At 42.6% G+C, this 18,821-nt stretch overlaps 1 protein-coding gene across 1 annotated transcript in view; it reads right to left on the bottom strand.

The window, feature by feature from the left end:
* Positions 1 to 599: 599 nt before the first annotated feature.
* The window catches only part of sema4gb (sema domain, immunoglobulin domain (Ig), transmembrane domain (TM) and short cytoplasmic domain, (semaphorin) 4Gb), a 69,496-nt gene continuing 51,274 nt past the window's right edge, over positions 600 to 18,821 (bottom strand). The window contains exons 11-15 of the mRNA XM_033610817.2: positions 18,272 to 18,494; positions 17,973 to 18,088; positions 16,250 to 16,404; positions 11,229 to 11,290; positions 600 to 10,684 (exon numbers count right to left, since the gene is read on the bottom strand). Coding sequence (XP_033466708.1) covers positions 9,714 to 10,684; positions 11,229 to 11,290; positions 16,250 to 16,404; positions 17,973 to 18,088; positions 18,272 to 18,494 — 1,527 coding nt within the window. The 3' untranslated portion in view covers positions 600 to 9,713. The remainder of the gene's footprint in view (positions 10,685 to 11,228; positions 11,291 to 16,249; positions 16,405 to 17,972; positions 18,089 to 18,271; positions 18,495 to 18,821) is intronic.

The raw sequence follows: 18,821 nt of genomic DNA, 5'->3' as shown, positions 1-18,821 counted from the left end.
TGTTATACATGTACCGCTAAGCCAATCAAAGTGTCTGCATTTAAATGATTTGTGAACTTATGTTATTAAATTTAGGTAAAATTAAACCGAATATTCAGCTGTTTTAATAAAGATAATTTAATCTTAGCTGGCTGATGATGGGAAAATGTTTTCTGTTATTTCATGCTCACTTCCTGCATTTTAATTCATGGCACCAATTACAGATATCAGGACCACTGTGCTCTCATCACACCCGCGCTCCCCAATGGGAGCTGGCATAGCTAGACCCACGCCAGGACATTAAAGGCTCTAAATAAAGATGCTGTTGCTAAGTTACTGCCTTGAACGCTGCTCTGGAAATGGTCATTTTACCCCCTCATGAGCTTGTGTTATACCTCTGCTCTGTCAGAGTTATATATTTATGTAAATGACTCTGGGATCATGTGGACTCCAGTCCCAGTGGAGGACAGTGGCCTTGCTGGTTGCCATAAGCTAAAACAGCTGAGTGTTACACCGTCTTGAGAACAGGAGTTGGTGTGTGTTTTGCAAGTCATTTCCTGACTTCCCTTCAGGGCTGTTGACACAGACTTTCTTTCCCAAGCTGAACATAATGCAAAGTGTTTTTTATCTGCACAAAAGCCAGTGGAAATTTAATGAAGTCAAATAAATAAGACAACATAAAAGAAAGTCCTTTCTGTCAGCAGCTCAGGTGGTTAAACTATCTTACAAGTTATATTCTGAGAAAACAACATAGATAAGCTCATTATCTACATCAAGAAATCATACAGAACTAACTAGGTTTGGGCGGTATCATGGTGTACAAGGGCATTTAGAAATCCTGGCTATATAATTTTCAATATCACAAAAAATACAGACATTCCTCTCTCTATTAAACTAATACAGAGGTGCTGTATTGAGGTGATATATGCAGTGCACAACACGCGCCACTAGAGGTCAGTCTTTACTGGTGGAACAGGCACATTCTCATCGCAACTCGTCAAATACCGTCGCTTTGTCAGGGGACATACAAGTCAAAATATGCCGTGCTAGGTACCCTCCTGCGCCTGTTTTGGATGTTGATGGATGGTGAGTCAATTTACACGTTACATTCTCTGTGTCTTTTCAATGCAGTCTTTTTCAAAATAGACTTAATTTTATTTTTTCAATTCGATTCGATTTCGATTTCCTCAAGTTTAGGCACCAAAAACCAGGGTTAGGTTTAGAAGAAAATATCAGTGCACCCACTAGCTCGCCTGGTAGCGCAGGCGTCCCATGTACAGAGGCTGTGTCCTTGATTCAGTTTCAGCCAATAGCCCTTTGCTGCATGCCATCCCCCTTCTTTCTCCCCCTTTATACTACAGCCGTCCTATCAAATAAAGGCAAAAAGCCCCAGAAAATACCTTAAAAAAAGGAAGAAAACATGATGGTTTGGCTCAAAACTCACATAAGAACTGAGCAGCGGGCTCCTGGGTAAAAGTCCGCAGTTTGTTTGACCTATCCACCTCCCTTCCTGCCCTCCCTGTAAGGACAAACTGCAATCAACCGGGATGTATCGCAACGTCACAGGGGTGTCTCTGTCCGCTGCCGACGTCCACTTACAAAGTGGCGGTAATTGATGATTTGGGTTGTTGCCTGCTGCCTCAAAAACTGATGTGCCTGGTGGGTATCATACCACCGTGAAAGGTGCCTCTCTGGGTTGCGCTCTGATGCCAGAATCACTGACAAAGCGGTGGTATTGACAAGTTGGGAGTTAGAACGGGCTGGGATAACATTACAGGGCTAGAAAAGTGTGTATTTTCACATCCTGCTCTGTTAATTACATGTTTATTTCGACCAAACCAGCGCTGGTGATTGTTGGAACAGCAGACTACCTAAATAGACAAGTAGTTCGAAACTGTGACTCACGAATGTGTCAAGTTTGTAAAATACACACTTTATTTTGAAGTACAATGAATTTCTGGCGTAGAGTTTTTATTTTGACATGCCGTTTCCTGCTGTGGAGTGAGCGCATAATGGGCAGCTACTCAACAGAGACAGGAAACTAGCTCAACGACATGGCCAAATGCTGAATATATTAAACTATGTGGACCTTGGACTAATGACTAAGGAGAAATCTGGACCCTGTGGCTGGACCAGTTGGGAACCACTGAATTAGACAACAGTCAGACCCAGGCCAGCTGATTTGGCCTGATTCTGGGGCACTCATCCGGCATGCCGACTTCAGGCTGATTCTGGGCCAGGTTATTTTGTCTACCTGGGACGAGACTAACTTCAATGTTTTTAGTGAGTTTAGTTTTGTGTCTGTTGAGTTTGAAGAAGAAAATTAAGCTAAGGTTAGTCTTACTTCAGTGAAGGAAACTTTCAGAAGGTGTACGATGGTATTTTTTCTGTTTAATAAGGCAAATAGTTCCAAGAATATTTCCTTTGTTGACATTTTTCGAGTTTATTTTGCTTATTTACTAGACTGAAATAGCTAATTTCCTAGCAGCACAGCACTGCACACAACATACTATCATATAAGTTAACGTACACTCCGGTGAAATGCCAGGAAGTTATGGAGGAAAAGATACCGCCCAAGCCTAGAACAAAGTTGATGGAAGGTGTCACAGTTTACAAGGGTATATTACATGACTTTAAACAAAGTACCTACAAAGGAACAGTGCAAATCGTGAACTCTGTACACCACTTTCTTTGGCCAAAGCCTGGAGAAATAATCTACATAACATGTATATGTACCTTGCATATTAACGCAGCGGGGTGTAAATACTTCACTGTGGATTTGTGTACAAAAACAACGTCAGTGTAAAACTGTTAACCAATGTGTTAGCTGTTTTTTAAAGTCCATACAGTGCAGAGCCAGTGCGTGCTGTAAACAGATTGTCCTTAAGTGAGAATGAAGCAGCAGAAAAGGTCGCAACATGTTAAAGATTGTCCACAGCTTGATGATGAGGGAGCTATGGGAGAGATTACGGAAGCGTTTATATAATACATGGTTAGGTACAGTAACATGTCGAACTCAGTAGAAACTGCAATATTTTCACAAATGTTAAAACTTGCAATAAATAAACTCAACAAGAACATTTCTTTACAACTTTAAATAAAATGAAATGCTCACATGAAATCACACCCATAAATTAGGATCAGAAAACCTTCACTCAATCCTGGTCAATCCCTCTGAGCTCTGTTATAGTGCATGATAATTTAAGGACACAGATTTAATTTTAGGCTGTCATATTCTAATGGGAACTAAGAGCAATGAAAATGATCCACGAACAATAGCAGCTAGAAATATGAGAGCAGCATCTGCGGTATCGCTCATCTCTCTAATGCAGAAAATCTGGTTGTTTCACAAACATAAACTCTGGGGTTCTTTGAAAACTGGTCCTAATTGATTCGGGGCCATTTGTAAACTCAGCAGGGTCCTTGAGAGAAAAGCGCAAGAGAGTGAATGTGAGCAGAGAGAGTAATAGATGATACTGTCATGCAGAGGTGATGAGACGGGGAAAGAGGCAGCAGAGAGAAGGGGCGAGGGGAGGAATGAAGATGAGGATGAAAACAAGTGAAAGGGATAAAAAGGCTGAAAACATGCAAAGTAGCGTCTGCCAGCACCTCCAGCTGTGTCGTCATCTGTTCTCTGCATGGCTGGACAGGACACACAGGTCAGGAAACACACTTAAATATGTCACTGCAGGAGATATTAAATGGTAAAGTATGGGAAAGTTTGGACGGTATAATCAGCCGACAGACACACAAGTTAAGTCTTTTTATATGCTCAATTTATGGCAAGATATTTCCCCCAAGTGTGAAAGGGTTACCAATACTATTGGTTTAACAGGACCTGAGGCATATAAAAACACATCATCTACCTAAAAAGAAACTTTCTGTTCAGCTTCAGTCCAAATAATGCCCATATTTGGATTAATCCCTTAAAACAAGTAGCACGACCAAGAGGAAAATATTTAGAATAATTGTTATTGGAGCAAACACAGTCATATGGTGAGGAATATAGCAATGTTAGCCAAGGTAAAATCATTTTTCCATTTCGGAATTCGCTAAGAGTTTGAAATAGGTGAGTCTTTACTCTACCCAGTCTAAAGCTTTTTCCATCCATCTATTTTCATCCGCTTATCCGGGTTGCCGCTGCAGCAGGCCAAGCAAAGCACCCCAGTAACGCTTTCCAGCTCCTCCTGGGGGACCCTAAGGCGTTCCCAGGCCAGATGAGATATGTAATCCCTCCAGAGTGTTCTGGGTCTGCCCCGGGGCCTCCTACCAGAACATCTCTAACAGGAGGTACCCAGGAGGCATCCTGATCAGATGCCCAGACCACCTTCAAAGTTTTTTCAGCAGCTAAGAAATGGGCTATTTCTGGCAGTTGAGTTTAAGATCTAAACGGCTGATTTTTAATAAATTCTGTCTGATCTTTCGAAACAGTGTAGACAAGAAGAAGAGATAAGACAAGGGCTAGATTTTTAGCTAACAATTTGTTATGTCATAAGAACAGATACTTCGGTACCAAGACGAAGCCAAAACTCTGAAAACCAAGGGTACTCGTTTATCTCCAGTACCTTGGTACCTGGGATGCACTTCTGCTGGACGTGACGGGGCAGCATATATGCCTTCAAGTGTTCTACAGGGCCTGGCTGAAAACTAAAGGGGACAGAGCGTTTGCTGTCAGGGCCCCGAGGCTATGGAACAATATGCCCAAGGAAATCAGGTCTCTTTTAAGTCCTGTCTTCAAACATACTTTTATCGGAGAGCTTCTATTTCCTCATTCTTTAAACACTTAAGTTCTTTTTAAAGTTGTTGTTTTCACGTCTCGTCTGTTTTAATTATTGACATGTAAAACACTTTGTAACTCTGTTTTGAAAAGCGTTTTATAAATAAAGATTATATCAAATTCTAGTCTGCCATTAAATGCAAAAGGAAGAAGAGGACGAACACCTAACAGCAGGAAAGAACGACAACAAGTGCAGCTGCAGCGACAGCTCCGTCTTGGCTTGCCCAAAGGAAAGGCGTTTTTTTTTACTGAAAGCAGCATAATTTTTAAATTCTTTGCAGTGGCAATGCTGCGTATTTACAAATGACAGCAGCGGACGAGGTGCTGAGCATCTAATCAGCACTGAGTACGGCATGTTTGGCATTTTGCGCTGAAAAATTAGAGGTGAAAAATGTTCAGCTTTGGGTAAAACGATGCACTTGTCACTGGCCATTTTTATCCAGCCATTCAATTGCAGTGGAGGAGGGGCAGCACAAATAGCCTACCATAAAGACCAACCGTCGTGAGCTGGATTTGGACCCAACTGTAGCTCAGATTTTAACCCTATTTTTTTTTTTAGAAAAATGGCAAAATAAAATCTAAATTTATGTCCTTTTCCATGTCATCATCAATTTGCTGAATCTGTTTCCATTGCACTTAGTCCATTCTCCAAGCGTAAAAGCTTTCAGTTTTTTAAAATTGAAAATGATGAGGTGGATGGAAATGCACCTATACAAAGGGGACAAGACTCTACGAATTGTACACTTTTGAACAGTCTCTCCTCGGAGATATTCATGCACTCAGCCGTGCACACAGAAAGTGACCAAATCTGTGTAAGGATTGAAAAAGAGCCTGATTTACAAGCAGGTGAGCACTCTGACTCACACTGACACTGCGTTTAATCAGACAGATTTTCATCCATCCAGACCAGGACATGTATCACTCTGCATAAAGTGCATCTCCTGGACCATATTCTCAGAATATAGTGTCTTACAAGGCAGACAAGTAGACGACTGAAAACCTGCAAGTGCAAAATAGCTCCTGCCTCCTTGTATCATCATCTGGTTGCTGCATGGCTAACCAGGACACTCAGGTCAAATGTTTCCTGTCTGCTTCTACCTGCAGAGACGACAGCGCTCTATGCAAACAGACAAGAAGGCCTCATCCTCTCTTTGTGGAGGCGAGCCAAGTACCGCTGTTGCTGTCAGCGACGCTCTGACAGATGCACGCTGCGAGTCACCGTTACAGGGCTGCTGCTGAGCCACCGCTTACAAGAGCTGATTCAACACTTTGCTGGAAAAGAGACAGATCTTTATTTACCCCTGGCCGTGACACGTTTACAAACTACTCAGGGATTCATTTCAGTCCTTCGAAGTTATACATGTGCTATTTAATCATAGCGCTGTTCACCTTGCCAAAGAAACACCGTGCGCTTTGCTGCTCTTGTTGTTTTGGCATTGCTCTGATGTCAGGTAAACACTGAGGACGCTTTCGTGGGTTGCATGTGTGAAGGTCTTCTGATTCAACAACATGACACCAGCAGCTTTTTCACAGCAGAGGACAAGTTTCAGAGCTAAATGAAAATGATTTTTCTCTTTGTATCATCATTTTGAAAGAACCCCAGTGTTTTCATTCGTCTTTCACACGGCTGGCATGAAACTCTTCAAAACCTTCAAGGTAATGACAGACACAAAATCAGGGCTTCAGTCTGACAAAGACAAAGTATATGAACAGTTATCTGTATAAATATAACACAGCAAATACGCATTTTCCTTACAGCATCTCATCCATTTGTTTCGTGGTCTCCTCTCTGCCTCCTGGACCCTGGAGCCAGTCTGCAGTCTTCAGTGAATTCAATCAATCTGACCACAAACTGGCTGCTCCTTTTAATACTCTTTAATAGGCTCTAATAGCTGCCTTCCATACAGCTGTGTCTCTTTTCTCACACAGATGCTAAAAACAGAAAGTTAGCTACAGGTGTTAGCGTTGGCACTGACACAGAACAGCTGCAGCCGTGATGTGATTATTGTAATCTACATGAGGACGGACGAAAATGGAGAAAGAGTGGTTTAATTAAATCTAATTTGTATGATTGGTCTTTACCACCTGAGCTCTCCTGCACTTCTTAAAGTGATACTCCACACAAAATATATCAAGAAAGGTGGCTGTAAAACAAGTAGTTTGCTCTTTCAAAGGGAAACAAAGGATTTAAGTCATTAATTGATTAATTGACATTTTAAAGCAAACTCATTCACTGATTTGCTGATTTTCTCTGTTTGATTTTTAAATTGTATATTTTGGGGTTTTCTGTTGTTTTAAGACGTCCCCCTGGGCTCTAGGAATTTATGACAGGCATTCTTGACTACTTTCTGACATTTTTTAGACTTAACATTCATTCATTTTCCATAAACTCTTATCATACTGGGGGTCATGGGGGGCTGAAGCCTATCCCAGCTGACACTGGGCAAGAGGCAGGGTACAACCTGGACAAGTCACCAGACTATCACACTGTCTTATCTGACTATATAATGACGAAGACTCTGTCTGTGTGTCTGTTCCACGTTTTTCTCCTCACTGACTTGGCCAATCCATGTGAAAATTGGCACAGTGGTAGAGGGTCATGGGAGGATGCCAATGAAGCAATATTGCATCAATTGGCCAAAGGGGGGCGCTATAGCAACCGATTGAAATTGCAAACTTTGAATGGGCATATCTCATGCCCCGTATGTCGTAGAGACATGAAACTTTGCACAGAGATGCCTCTCCTCATGAGGAACACATTTGCCTCAAGAACCCATAACTTCCGGTTATACAGATTTTCCACCATTTTGAATTTTTTCAAAAACACTTCAAATCGATCTCTTCCTAGGAAGTTTGAGTGATCTGCATGAAACTGGGTGAACATAATCTAGGGACCAATATCTAAAGTTCTCTCTTGGCAAAAGTTGGAAAACTTACTAAAACTGAGCTTCTATAAGGCAATGAATATTGCGGAGGGCGTGGCTCATCACATAAAGGTGTATAACATCTCAAGGGTTTCACTCATCACCACGCAACTTTGTAGGCATATGACCACACATAATCTGAGGGGACCCCTCCATTATTGACCCCATCAAACAAAATGGGGGCGCTAGAGAGCTCATTTCTTATCTAGGCCTAACAGAAAAATGCTTAAAAATGGCTAAAATGCGACCGATCACTGTGGCTCCCCCTGTGGACCAATGTTGAGTTTTTTCTTCTAATTTTTGGTATGACTAAGTCATGGTATGGTATGCTGTACATAATCACAGAAACTGTCAGTGTGTCATTCTGTCAGTCAGTCATTCAGTCTGTCCCACGTTTTCTACTCACTGACGTGGTCAATCTATGTGAAACTGCACATAGGCATTGAGGATTGGCATAGGTAGAAGGTGACAAAGCTACCAATGGGTATGAACTAGTTATTATTATCTTATATCATGATAAAAGGGACAACACACATTGTGCACAGATATAAATACAGATGTGCCTTAAATTTTGCCCAGGGCATAAAATGTTTGAAAACCACCGATATTAGAACAAGTAATATAACCATCCCCACATATTGCAATTCTTGGTGTACCTAAGATTGACAAAAATATATCCATAAAGCAAGCAAATGTAACCTCATTAACCTCTTTAATAACCTGTCAGGAAATTTAGAGGAAACTGCTGCCCCCGTCACCTGTTTCATGGCTGCATTATACAATGTCTTTTATGGAGTTGGAATGGATAACATATTCCATAAAGGATTCGACAGCCAAATTTTATAGTAACTGGCAGCTCCTGATCAATTATGTTAAGAGCCTGACCTCCCTTTCCCCAGAATGACAACCACGGTGAGATGATTAATACAATGTAGTCATTGAATCCTCCATTCTAACAGACATTTGAAAATCTCCCAACTGCTTTTTATGCATGGCAATGACTCATACACACTTTCCTTTCTCTATTTTTTCCCTTCTCCTTGACACTGATGTTCTTAACTTATCATTCTTATTATTTACTGCTATGTGTTTTTATTGTCACTGTTGTCATCCTAAATTTTCAACCTTGGATGAGGAGCTCAAAAGCCCTGGAGGTGGGGGAGCAACTCATGTCACTGTATGGTTTTGTGACGACTCCTAAAATGCTAATAATGATATGGTAAGTCTTCTAGTAGTCCTTGAGTTTGGTAGATTTGTGTGTTTATGGGAGTGGGGTCGAAAGGGGATGTCTCCTCATTAGCCACTGACGGGATACACCTGGAGGTGGGATGTCAGCCAATTCATCCCAAAAGCATTTTTTTTGCCCATAAAAGAACCTTAATTGCCAACATCTGCCCAAAATCAGAGGAGGCCTCACAGCCGAAACAGCTACTTTGCACGGTGAGTCCAGTCCTTCATCTACGGGTGAGTCAAACCTGCTCTCTCCTAGACCAGTGAAGGAATGTCCTCATGTCAAATTTGCAACATGCAGGGAAATGCTTTCAGGATGAAGTGTAGCCAAATGCCCAATAGACAGATTTTGGGTGGAGCATCATATCATATTGCTCTATAGACTGCAATCATTACGCAGCTCTAAAAACTTCCTGAACACTTCCACAGTCATTAATACCTGATCACCTCCTGGCCTGACTTATATTTGTGTCCCACTTTGTATCTTTGTGTCATCTGACCACCATCTTTAATCACAGGCCTCCAGAGAGTCTACAGTGCAGTCCATGGTCACATTTTCACAGCTCCACCTTTTCAAAGAGCAATCTCTGCTTAGTGTAGTCTGTTACTGAAGTGAAATCATGGGCCATTTAGTCATGGGAGACACAAGAGGCTTCACATTTCAGATCAGGTGAGGACACGACCTGCAGGTACTCTGACACTGGGTAAATAACAGCAGCGTTTGATACAACAGTCAGTTCTCCCTACAACTAACCGTCGGGGTCAAAAAATAAATAACTGCGACAAAGACTGAGAGGGGCGTCCTAGATGGAGCTCTCGTCAGGCTGCAGGTCCAGCTGTGTGTGTTTCCTCTGCTCCAGGATCCTGTTGAGCTCCTCTGTAAAGGAGTGGTAGAGCGGCGACATGCCGTCGTGGTCGGCCTGCCTCAGCAGCACGTAGCTGTTCCCATTCATCTTCCTCAGCACACTGGGTAGAGTCGCCGACAGCCCGTTGGCGTAGTCCATGTTGGGCAGCGGCGGTGGCATAGGAAGAGGAGGGGCTGGGGGAGGTGTTCTGCACGGAGAGAACTGGCCTTCACCTGGAACTATCTGGAGGAAGCCATCACCCATGTCCCCAAAGGTCGGCACCGAGATGGAGCGGCGACCCTGGCGGCCGTTGCAGTGGCTGGAGATGGTTTTAAGCTCAAGAAGGGAGCTCCTTTTTCTCTCAGACGCCCCCAGGACCTGCAGCCCCTGCTGGGAGAACTTGCGGTCATGAGAGGCCCGCCTGGTGCAGAAGCTCACATAAAGCAGCACCACAGTCAACACCAAGCAAAGCCCCCCGAGAACCGCCACCAGGGAGATGTACACGGCCTCCATGTGTCTGTAGGTCTGGAACTCAGCTCCTGGAGGCAGCGGGGCGGGAGGTGAGGGCAGAGGCTGCTCAGTGGGACTGCTGGTGGTGGAGAAAACAGTCGGGCTGGAAACTGTAGTGGGATCAGTCGAGTCCGTGGGCTCCACGGGGAAGTAGGAGTCCGTGTGCACCCTGACTGTGTAGAGATAAACCAGGACTGAGACGGAGTTCTCCACAGCAAAGCAGCGATAGGACCCGCTCTGCTGGGCACGAGCTCCGATTATGAGGAGGCCATCTGTGCCGATGCGGTAGCCTGAATTGAGGCCATATCCCTGGAGCTCTTTGCCGTTTAGCGTCCAGCGTGGAGTTGCCAGGTTGGAGCGCAGTTCACACTGGAGCAGCACGTCGTCACCCGACATCACAGACCTCCTCCGATGGACCACTGAAAGAGAGGACAAGAGGCAGGGATAAAACCAGAGTGAGTGGAGAATCTGAGAGAGGCGGCATAACAAAACCGCAGCAGGACGGAGACATGAATATAGAACGAGATGTTCAGTCACTGAGGTCACGTTTTCAAAGTGCAGGTGAGCAACCTGTGCGGCTCAACCTTTCAGCATCACTTTCCATCACATTTCATAAGCCTCTTTAAATGTAGCGAGCCCTGCAATGCAGCCAGCCTGACCGCCTGACCTCCAGCAAGAGAGGAACTGATTAAAATGTGTACCTCAGGGGATGGGTAAGGAGCATGCACCTAATGAAATCCCTTAATAGCTGCTAAATGCTTGAGTTTTCAGGCAGAGAAAAGAAATGTTGGACTTTTTCACCTCATAATCTGTGTGTGTGTGTGTGTGTGTGTGTGTGTGTGTGTGTGTGAGAGAGAGAGAGAGAGAGTCAGGCAAGGGGAATGAATGTGAGGTAAAATAAAATACTAAAATTTCTCAAAATTAAAAGTACGTGCATGTGTGTGTGTGAATTGTAGCACATACCATTTCCTGAATTCTCCTTGCAGCCCCTGACTCCTTTCAAGATATCCTGGGTTAGGTTTGACCTGAAAGAATAAGGTGAAAAATTAGCATTTAACCAGGAAAGCCTCACTGAGATTAAAAAACATTCTTTCAAGTGAGTCACAAGGTTATTATACTCGACTAAAACTAACTTAAAACTAAAACTAGGTGTTAAAAAACATTTAAATTGTTAAAAAACGTTCAAGTGTAGAAATGTAGCATAATACAATAAGTATGTTTTCATCATACTTATTATGAAGTAGCCCAGAGCGGACAAACCAAACACTGGCTCTAGATAGATCTCATGTTGGACACCGTAATTTGCAAAAAGTGTTTTTTTTTTAAAATCATGAAACAGTGTTTTTACTGGTTTTAATCACCTGGGGTCTAATAAAACATTGCTTACGCACAAAATGAGGCCTGAAAGAGGTGTACGCCACTTCCCACGGAAAAGTTGTGATCTTGTTGGGAGAAACTTTGACCCATGCTTACGAACATTTTGGATGCAGATAGTGAGGTGGAAGCCTGATTGTAGAAACTGTCAGGCATATATATATATTTTTTGTGGATCTGGCAAGGACTGGAGAGGAGAGATGGTGTTTTATGCTGCAGGGTTGATTACTGGATGGTTCTCAGGTGAGCAGCAGAGACCAGGTGAGTTGAATGAATGTAATCAGGAACACAGGAGAGTGAGGGAGTTGCCACACCCACAACACAGACACAGAAAGAGACAGAAAGCCAGCCAGGACTGTGACATATTTTTAGTATGGATCCTGCGCCCTGTTTTATAAATGAGACCCCAGGTCCATTTGTTTTGGAGATGAAGAGACCTCTGCCGATAATTCATCTCCTGGTAAAAACCACCTGAGTCTGGATCGTAAGTTATCAGAGAAAAACGGTGAGCACACAATAGCAGGGCTAACAGCCCAACTCAGACATGCCAAACAGTGTCAGAGAAACACTAAATTGTGACGTGAAACTACTTGGTTTAATCACCTTGGTCTGTTTGTTTTGAAGAGGAAGAGACCTCTGTGGACAATTCAGCTCCCGGTAAAAACCTCCTGAACAATGAACACTGAAGGAATCCTAACAGGGAGAAGTTTCAGCATGTTGCAATCCACAATCCTCACCACTAGATGCCACTAAATCTCACACACTGCTCCTTTAATTTGGTTTTAAGTTGTCAACACAACAAGCACGAGGAGGCTTTGGTGAATACGCTTATTGAATCTGGTATGCAAACATGACTGAGAGTGAATTGCCTTCACAAAGTGTTGTTTTTAAACTGTAATACCTATTCTGAACTTGTTAAATCTTGCCCCAAACAAAAAAATGAAAAATACAAGACTATAACAACTCTAGTGAGTCATAGCCAAGATTGGCAGCAATAACGAGTTGCAGACAAACAACAGAGGAAAGAAAACACTACATATGTCAGAATTAAACAGAAATGTCATTATAAAATCACAAAATGAAATTCCTGCAATCAAGTTTCCATCCTGAAAAACACCCTTCACGGCACTTAAAACAACCCGGGAGCTGTCTAAACCCAGAAAAAAGACGCATCCACAACGAAAACTTAATGAGGCACAATACAATCAAGATTCAAAAATACTCCAAAACATCTGCAGCCAGGAGAGACAACACACAGTTGCTGCAGCCATTCACAAAGAGAAAGCAAATTTAGATCTGCAGCAGGCAGATTTAGCAGTGTATATATATACACGTTTGTTTTTTACCCTGTACAGTGCAGAATAGCAGAAGTTAGGAAAAATCCTTCCCTCTACCTCCATCTTTGTATCCCAACAACCTCCTTTAAATCAAAAGTGGACATTGTGCCACATTAACCAGAGAAATGTAAGTAAAATCTCCCTCTGACATTTACTTGTTTCTGCAGCTTTCTCCAAACGTGATACTGCCCACCAAACAAATCCACAGGAGAGGCTGATGTGTCTGCCGCCGTAATGGAGATTAAGATGTCTGCTACTCACTCATGCAGAGTGAATGAAGACAGGTGCACACCCAGCAGAAGAATGAGCCAAAGTAATGTGTATGTACTTGAGAGTGTGTGTGTGTGTGTGTGTGTGTGTGTGCTTTGTTTGGAAAAGTTTTATTATATGCATTGGTTTATGTAAATGTAAGTCTGTCTAGCTGAATCCAATCACATCCAGTATTTGCAACACTGGTTTCATTTTACAGGATTCATCTAATATCTAAGCTGTGATGGAATGTAACTTAGTACGTTTACTCAAGTAGTACTGACGCGTATAAATATGAGGTACTTTATTTAGCATTTCAATGCTACTTTATACTTTAATATTGTACTTTTGCAGCACGGTATCTATTTCCAAGCTAAAGTTACTAGTAACTTAATAAATTAAGATTTTATATAGAAAATATGTTAAAAACTTAAAATATGATAACGTACCTCTACTTTTGACACTGTGCAGATAGTTCTTACGTACACTCACCAGCCACTTTATTAGGTACACTCTGCTAGTACCGTGTTGGACCCTGTTTTTAATTCTTGGTGTCATAGATTCAACAAGGTGCTGGGAACATTTCTCAGAGATTTTGGTCCATATTGACATGATGACATCACACAGTTGCTGCAGATTTGTCGGCTGCACATCCATGATGAGAATCTCCTGTTCCACCACATCCCAAAGGTGCTCTATTGGACTGAGATCTGGTGACTGTGGAGGCCACTGGAGTACAGTGAACTCATTGTCATGTTCAAGAAACCAGTTTGAGTTGATTTGAGCTTTGTGACATGGTGCGTTATCCTGCTGGAAGTAGCCATCAGAAGATGGGTACACTGTGGTCATAAAGGGATGGACACGGTCAGCAACAATACTCAGGTAGGCTGTGGTGTTTAAACCATGCTCAGTTGGTACTAAGAAAATCTCCCCCACACCATTACACCACCAGCAGTAGCCTGAACCGTTGATACAAGGCAGGATGGATCCATGCTTTCATGTTGTTTACACCAAATTCTGACCCTACCATCTGAATGTGGCAGCAGAAATCCAGACTCATCAGACCAGGCAACGTTTTTCCAATCTTCTATTGTCCAGTTTTGGTGAGCCTGTGTGAACTGTAGCCTCAGTTTCCTGTTGTTAGCTGACAGGAGTGGCTCCTGTTGTGGTCTTCTGCTGCTGTAGCCCATCTGCTTCAAGGTTGGACAAGGTGTTGTTGCTTCAGAGATGGTCTTCTGCAGACCTTGGTTGGAACCAGTGGTTATTTGACTTCCTGTTGCCTTTCTATCATATTGAACCAGTCTGACCATTCTCCTCTGACCTCTGGCACCAACAAGGCATTTTGGCTCACTGGATATTTTCTCTTTTTGGGACCATCCTCTGTAAACCCTAGAGATGGTTGTGATGAAAATCCCAGTAAATACTCAGAGCAGCCCGTCTGGCACCAACAACCATGCCACGTTCAAAGTCACATAAATCACCTTTCTTCATCATTCTGATGCTCCGTTTGAACTTCAGCAGGTCGTCTTGACCACGTCTACATGCCGAAGTGCATTGAGCTGCTGCCACGTGATTGGCTGATTAGCTATTTGTGTTGATGAGCAGTTGAACAGGTGTACCTAATAAAGAGGCTGGTGAGTGTACTTTGCCTCAGTAGCATTTTCAATGCACAGCTTTTACTTTTAACAGAGTATTTTTCAGTGCGCTGTAAGTATCTCCACCACTTATTAAGAAAACCACTAGAAAGATAGTGCTATTAATTTCCTCATAATTTTCTAGGACGTATCCTGCAAAGACATTTAGTTAAATAAATATTAATTAATTCCGCATTTATAATTGGATACTTTGATCTCCAAATATGTCGAATTGTTTTTTGCCTGTGGCCAAATGCACAGACCGAAATACTACTCCTGTAGACATGAACAATAGATGAATGACAACATAGTAAAACACAGTTGTAATAATATAAAATATAATCAACTGTTGGCAAATACAGTCCATTAATTACACTTAAAATGTTCTTATAACGGCTTGTAACTAGATTTTAGTGTGTTATAAACAATTTATTTTGCCATACTGGCTATAGATACTCAATATGAGACCATTAAGTGAAGTGTTACCAAAATAAATTGTAAGTCATGGATCTGTGACATTTTTACCATAAAACAAACAGCAGTGTCAGTTCCACATTATTTGCTTTTCCACTTTAGATTCTGAGTCACACTCGACCTGAATGCTGATTCAAAGTGCAAGAGAAGTTTCAGGTTTCTTGGCTAATGATTCTAAACTGTAGAAGAAGCTCCTGCTGAGCTGAACAGAGCTGACGGGAGAAATCGAGGTCGACTCCATTGTCTTAGACCTGCTTTCACAGAAATTCCGTTGGAAGGGAAAATAAGCTGCATAAATAATTAATTCGACTCCGGTATCGCCGTCGGGCTCTGAAGAAAGAAATAAAGGTCATGTAATGCAAAAATGTACGCTGTGTCAAAATTATTAATATCTGTTTTTTTGGTTTATTACTCATTTCAAGAGGTGGTTACAATAATGACGTATTTAATTATCATGCCAACATTTTCTCTGAGCTGTTCACCATATAATTGGACTGTTATATTAATAATGTGGAGGGCTTGAAGCTATTTACTCTTGGCATGATTTGAGGTTAATTAATGAGTGTTCCCATATATTTCTTTTAAATTCATAGAAGTTTTGAAGTTTCTGCTGTCATCCAAATACATTCAGCAGCAGATAAAGAAGAAATTGAAGTAATAGAAGCAGAACAAACAGGTGGAGCTGCAGAGGAGGTTTAGGGGGGAGTAGACTGGAGGATCTATGATTAAGCAATGCAAATTTATCTTTCTCAGCAAGAGTCTGGTTCTTCTGCCAAATCTTTGTTTTTTCTGTAAACATGATGTGAATGTGTCGTCTTCTTCCCTCCTACCTCCGATAAAACACAGAGTCTCTCAGTGTCTTTGCCTCCTCCCTGGAAATGTGCATTTGTTAGTGCAGATGTGTGTGTTCCCTCACCTCTGTGCACGTGTAGATATTTCCACACACGTCCTCCCGTCCCAGCCACAGAAAGGATCTCTGGCGAACACGCAGTCGTAACAGGAAGTGTACCTCTGACAGGCGGACATTGGTACCTGCACGACTCCAGAGTGGGAGCCGACATAGATGCTCCGCTGCAAAACAAAAGATAAGTCTGTTTTATTCTGTTCCTGGCATGAAATTACAACAGGTAAGACAAGGATCACAGTGAACTGGAATATAAGAAGCATATTTGTTTATTAATCATTACTGATTCATTTCCACTGCCTGGTCGCTGCAGATTCGCATCACAGCCAGCCTTAACTAGAAGGGCATTTAAAGAGCGCTGACCACCGCTAAGGCCCAATTTAGCCATGTTTAAGGTGCAGTATACAACACTGATAACATGCAAACTACATTAGTAGTGGCATAATCGCGTTCGCACTGCACTATGCACTACCTGGATGTGAATTTGCATTTCTTAGGGTCGCAAAGGCGTAACCCTCCTTGCTCTGCCTCTAACTGGCTTACCCTGACATTCGTACTCTAACCCCAACCAATCTCACTACTCTTGCCTAAACCTAACCAATCCAACCAACAAAGACAACAAGCACTAGGGTCATGCCTTCGCTATCCTAGGAAAAGAAAATTCGCAACCTGAATTGGGCATGAGTGGGAGAGCGGTGCTCAGACGGGATGGTGGGTATGAGCATCGCTGTACGAGCATACTCTTAGCTCTGTCAGCACTGTTCCCATTGTTAGCACTGTAAAGGCCTTTGCACACTGAGTCCATTTTTTTTTTGGATGTGTCTTTTTATTCCGTCATCTGAAAAAAATCATTATGGACAGAAACCTTGCACACTGACTCCAATGCATTTATTGTTCTCTTCATCACCATCCACTTGAATGTTACTATCTGACCTGTTGGACATGAGCTGTCTGAGTTATGAATTGATTCTGTGCGCCCTGTTCCTCTGTGTCCCGCTGCCACATTTTCTTCACTGATTCCTGGTTAAACGTCTCTACGGGCTGTGACGGACACAAAAAATCAAACCTGTCCCGCAAATTTTAATGACAGACGAAAGTTTCGGAGTCTGGAAACATGACTGACACAATGTGAAGTCGTATTTATTTTTAGACGTGCAACAATTTCGGACGAAAAACACAGACTCAGTATGCAAAGGCCTCAAGGCTGTTAGCTTAACGCTGTCCCAAACCACGGTGGCTGGGCAGCCTCTAACGCCCACCCTCTGCTTCCTACCCTCTGCCATGTTACTCTGGTGGCTGTGAGCTAACCATTGCCAGGTTGCCATTTCAGCTCAGTCACCGCCACGTTTGCTTGTGACGTCCGAGGTTAGAGCCATACATAAGGTCATAAAAATGACTTGTGAATCCACCCTGTAATTCAGATCCGCTCCAAAATTTTATGGATTCGTCTCTGATCCATGCTACACCCTTCCACAAAGTTTCATGAAAATCGGGCCAGTAGTTCTTCTGCAACCCTACTGACAAACAAACACACAAACCGAGCCAAAAACAGGCGGTAAATATGTAGTTTGTAAAAATTTAGCCACTTAAATATTCTTCTTGTCTGCAGCAAGTTTATAACGTGTGTAGCCAGACTACAATCTATCAGGGGTTTTCATTTGCATCACTTTTCCATAAATAGGCTATTTAAACTCTCATTCTTTTAACATGTAACTCTACACGCATGGATACGCACCAGAGCAGAGGATAAGACCATGCTCTCTATGGGCTGAGGTTTGTCAAACAGCTGCAGCTCTTCTATGATGTGCATTTCTCCATCGATGTCTACAGCTCTGTGCAGCCAGCCATCATCTGTGAGAGGATACAACCTCGTTTAAAGACACTTCAGAGGCAATACAGAAAAGGAGAGGATGATGTCATTATATATTTTTCTTACTGTCAACAAATCCCAAACCAACAATGAGTTTGTCCGCCTCTCAGCACCAAGCCCATTCACTCCTTGTTGGTTTTTGTCTTCTCAGTCATAAAACTCACCCGTTCCCAAAAACAGAATAGTGTAAATGTTTCCATCCAGCGCCGGCTCCTTGTGCACGAAGATCTTGACATAGTTGACACTCCTCTTGAACATGAGTGGGCGCACCCCTATCGGGTGCACCTGGCTGGCCATCAGAGGGTGCCTTCTGACAAAGGTGAGGACATTGTCTGGGAGGTCTCGAGATGAGTTGATGCCCTGGGACCTGTGCATATCTGTTATACACTGTGGAGAGGTCAGAGACAGAGAAATGATCACGGAGGAACGAGCTGGACATAAAATACTCTCAGGGTAGAGAGAATGGTTTTAAAGGAATACTTAACCATCTCCCGAAATGACCATTTGTATATCAGTTACTCACGTCATGTTATGTTAAATTCGATAGAACAACTGTTTCTTTCGCATGCCTCCATGGTGACCGAAGATTTGCGACGAGACAATTTAAGACGTGCAGCTACTAGCATTGTGCTGTTCTGCAATGATCTAAAAACCTGCCGGTTCACTACCCTGGAAATCCAGAGTTCTCGCGAGAGCACAATTTGAATTTGCTCA

The sequence above is a fragment of the Epinephelus lanceolatus genome, chromosome 21, assembly GCF_041903045.1.
Source record: "Epinephelus lanceolatus isolate andai-2023 chromosome 21, ASM4190304v1, whole genome shotgun sequence".
NCBI classification, from domain to species: domain Eukaryota; kingdom Metazoa; phylum Chordata; class Actinopteri; order Perciformes; family Serranidae; genus Epinephelus; species Epinephelus lanceolatus.
Note: the sequence above shows the minus strand (reverse complement) of the source record. Positions and strands in the feature narration are given on the sequence as shown.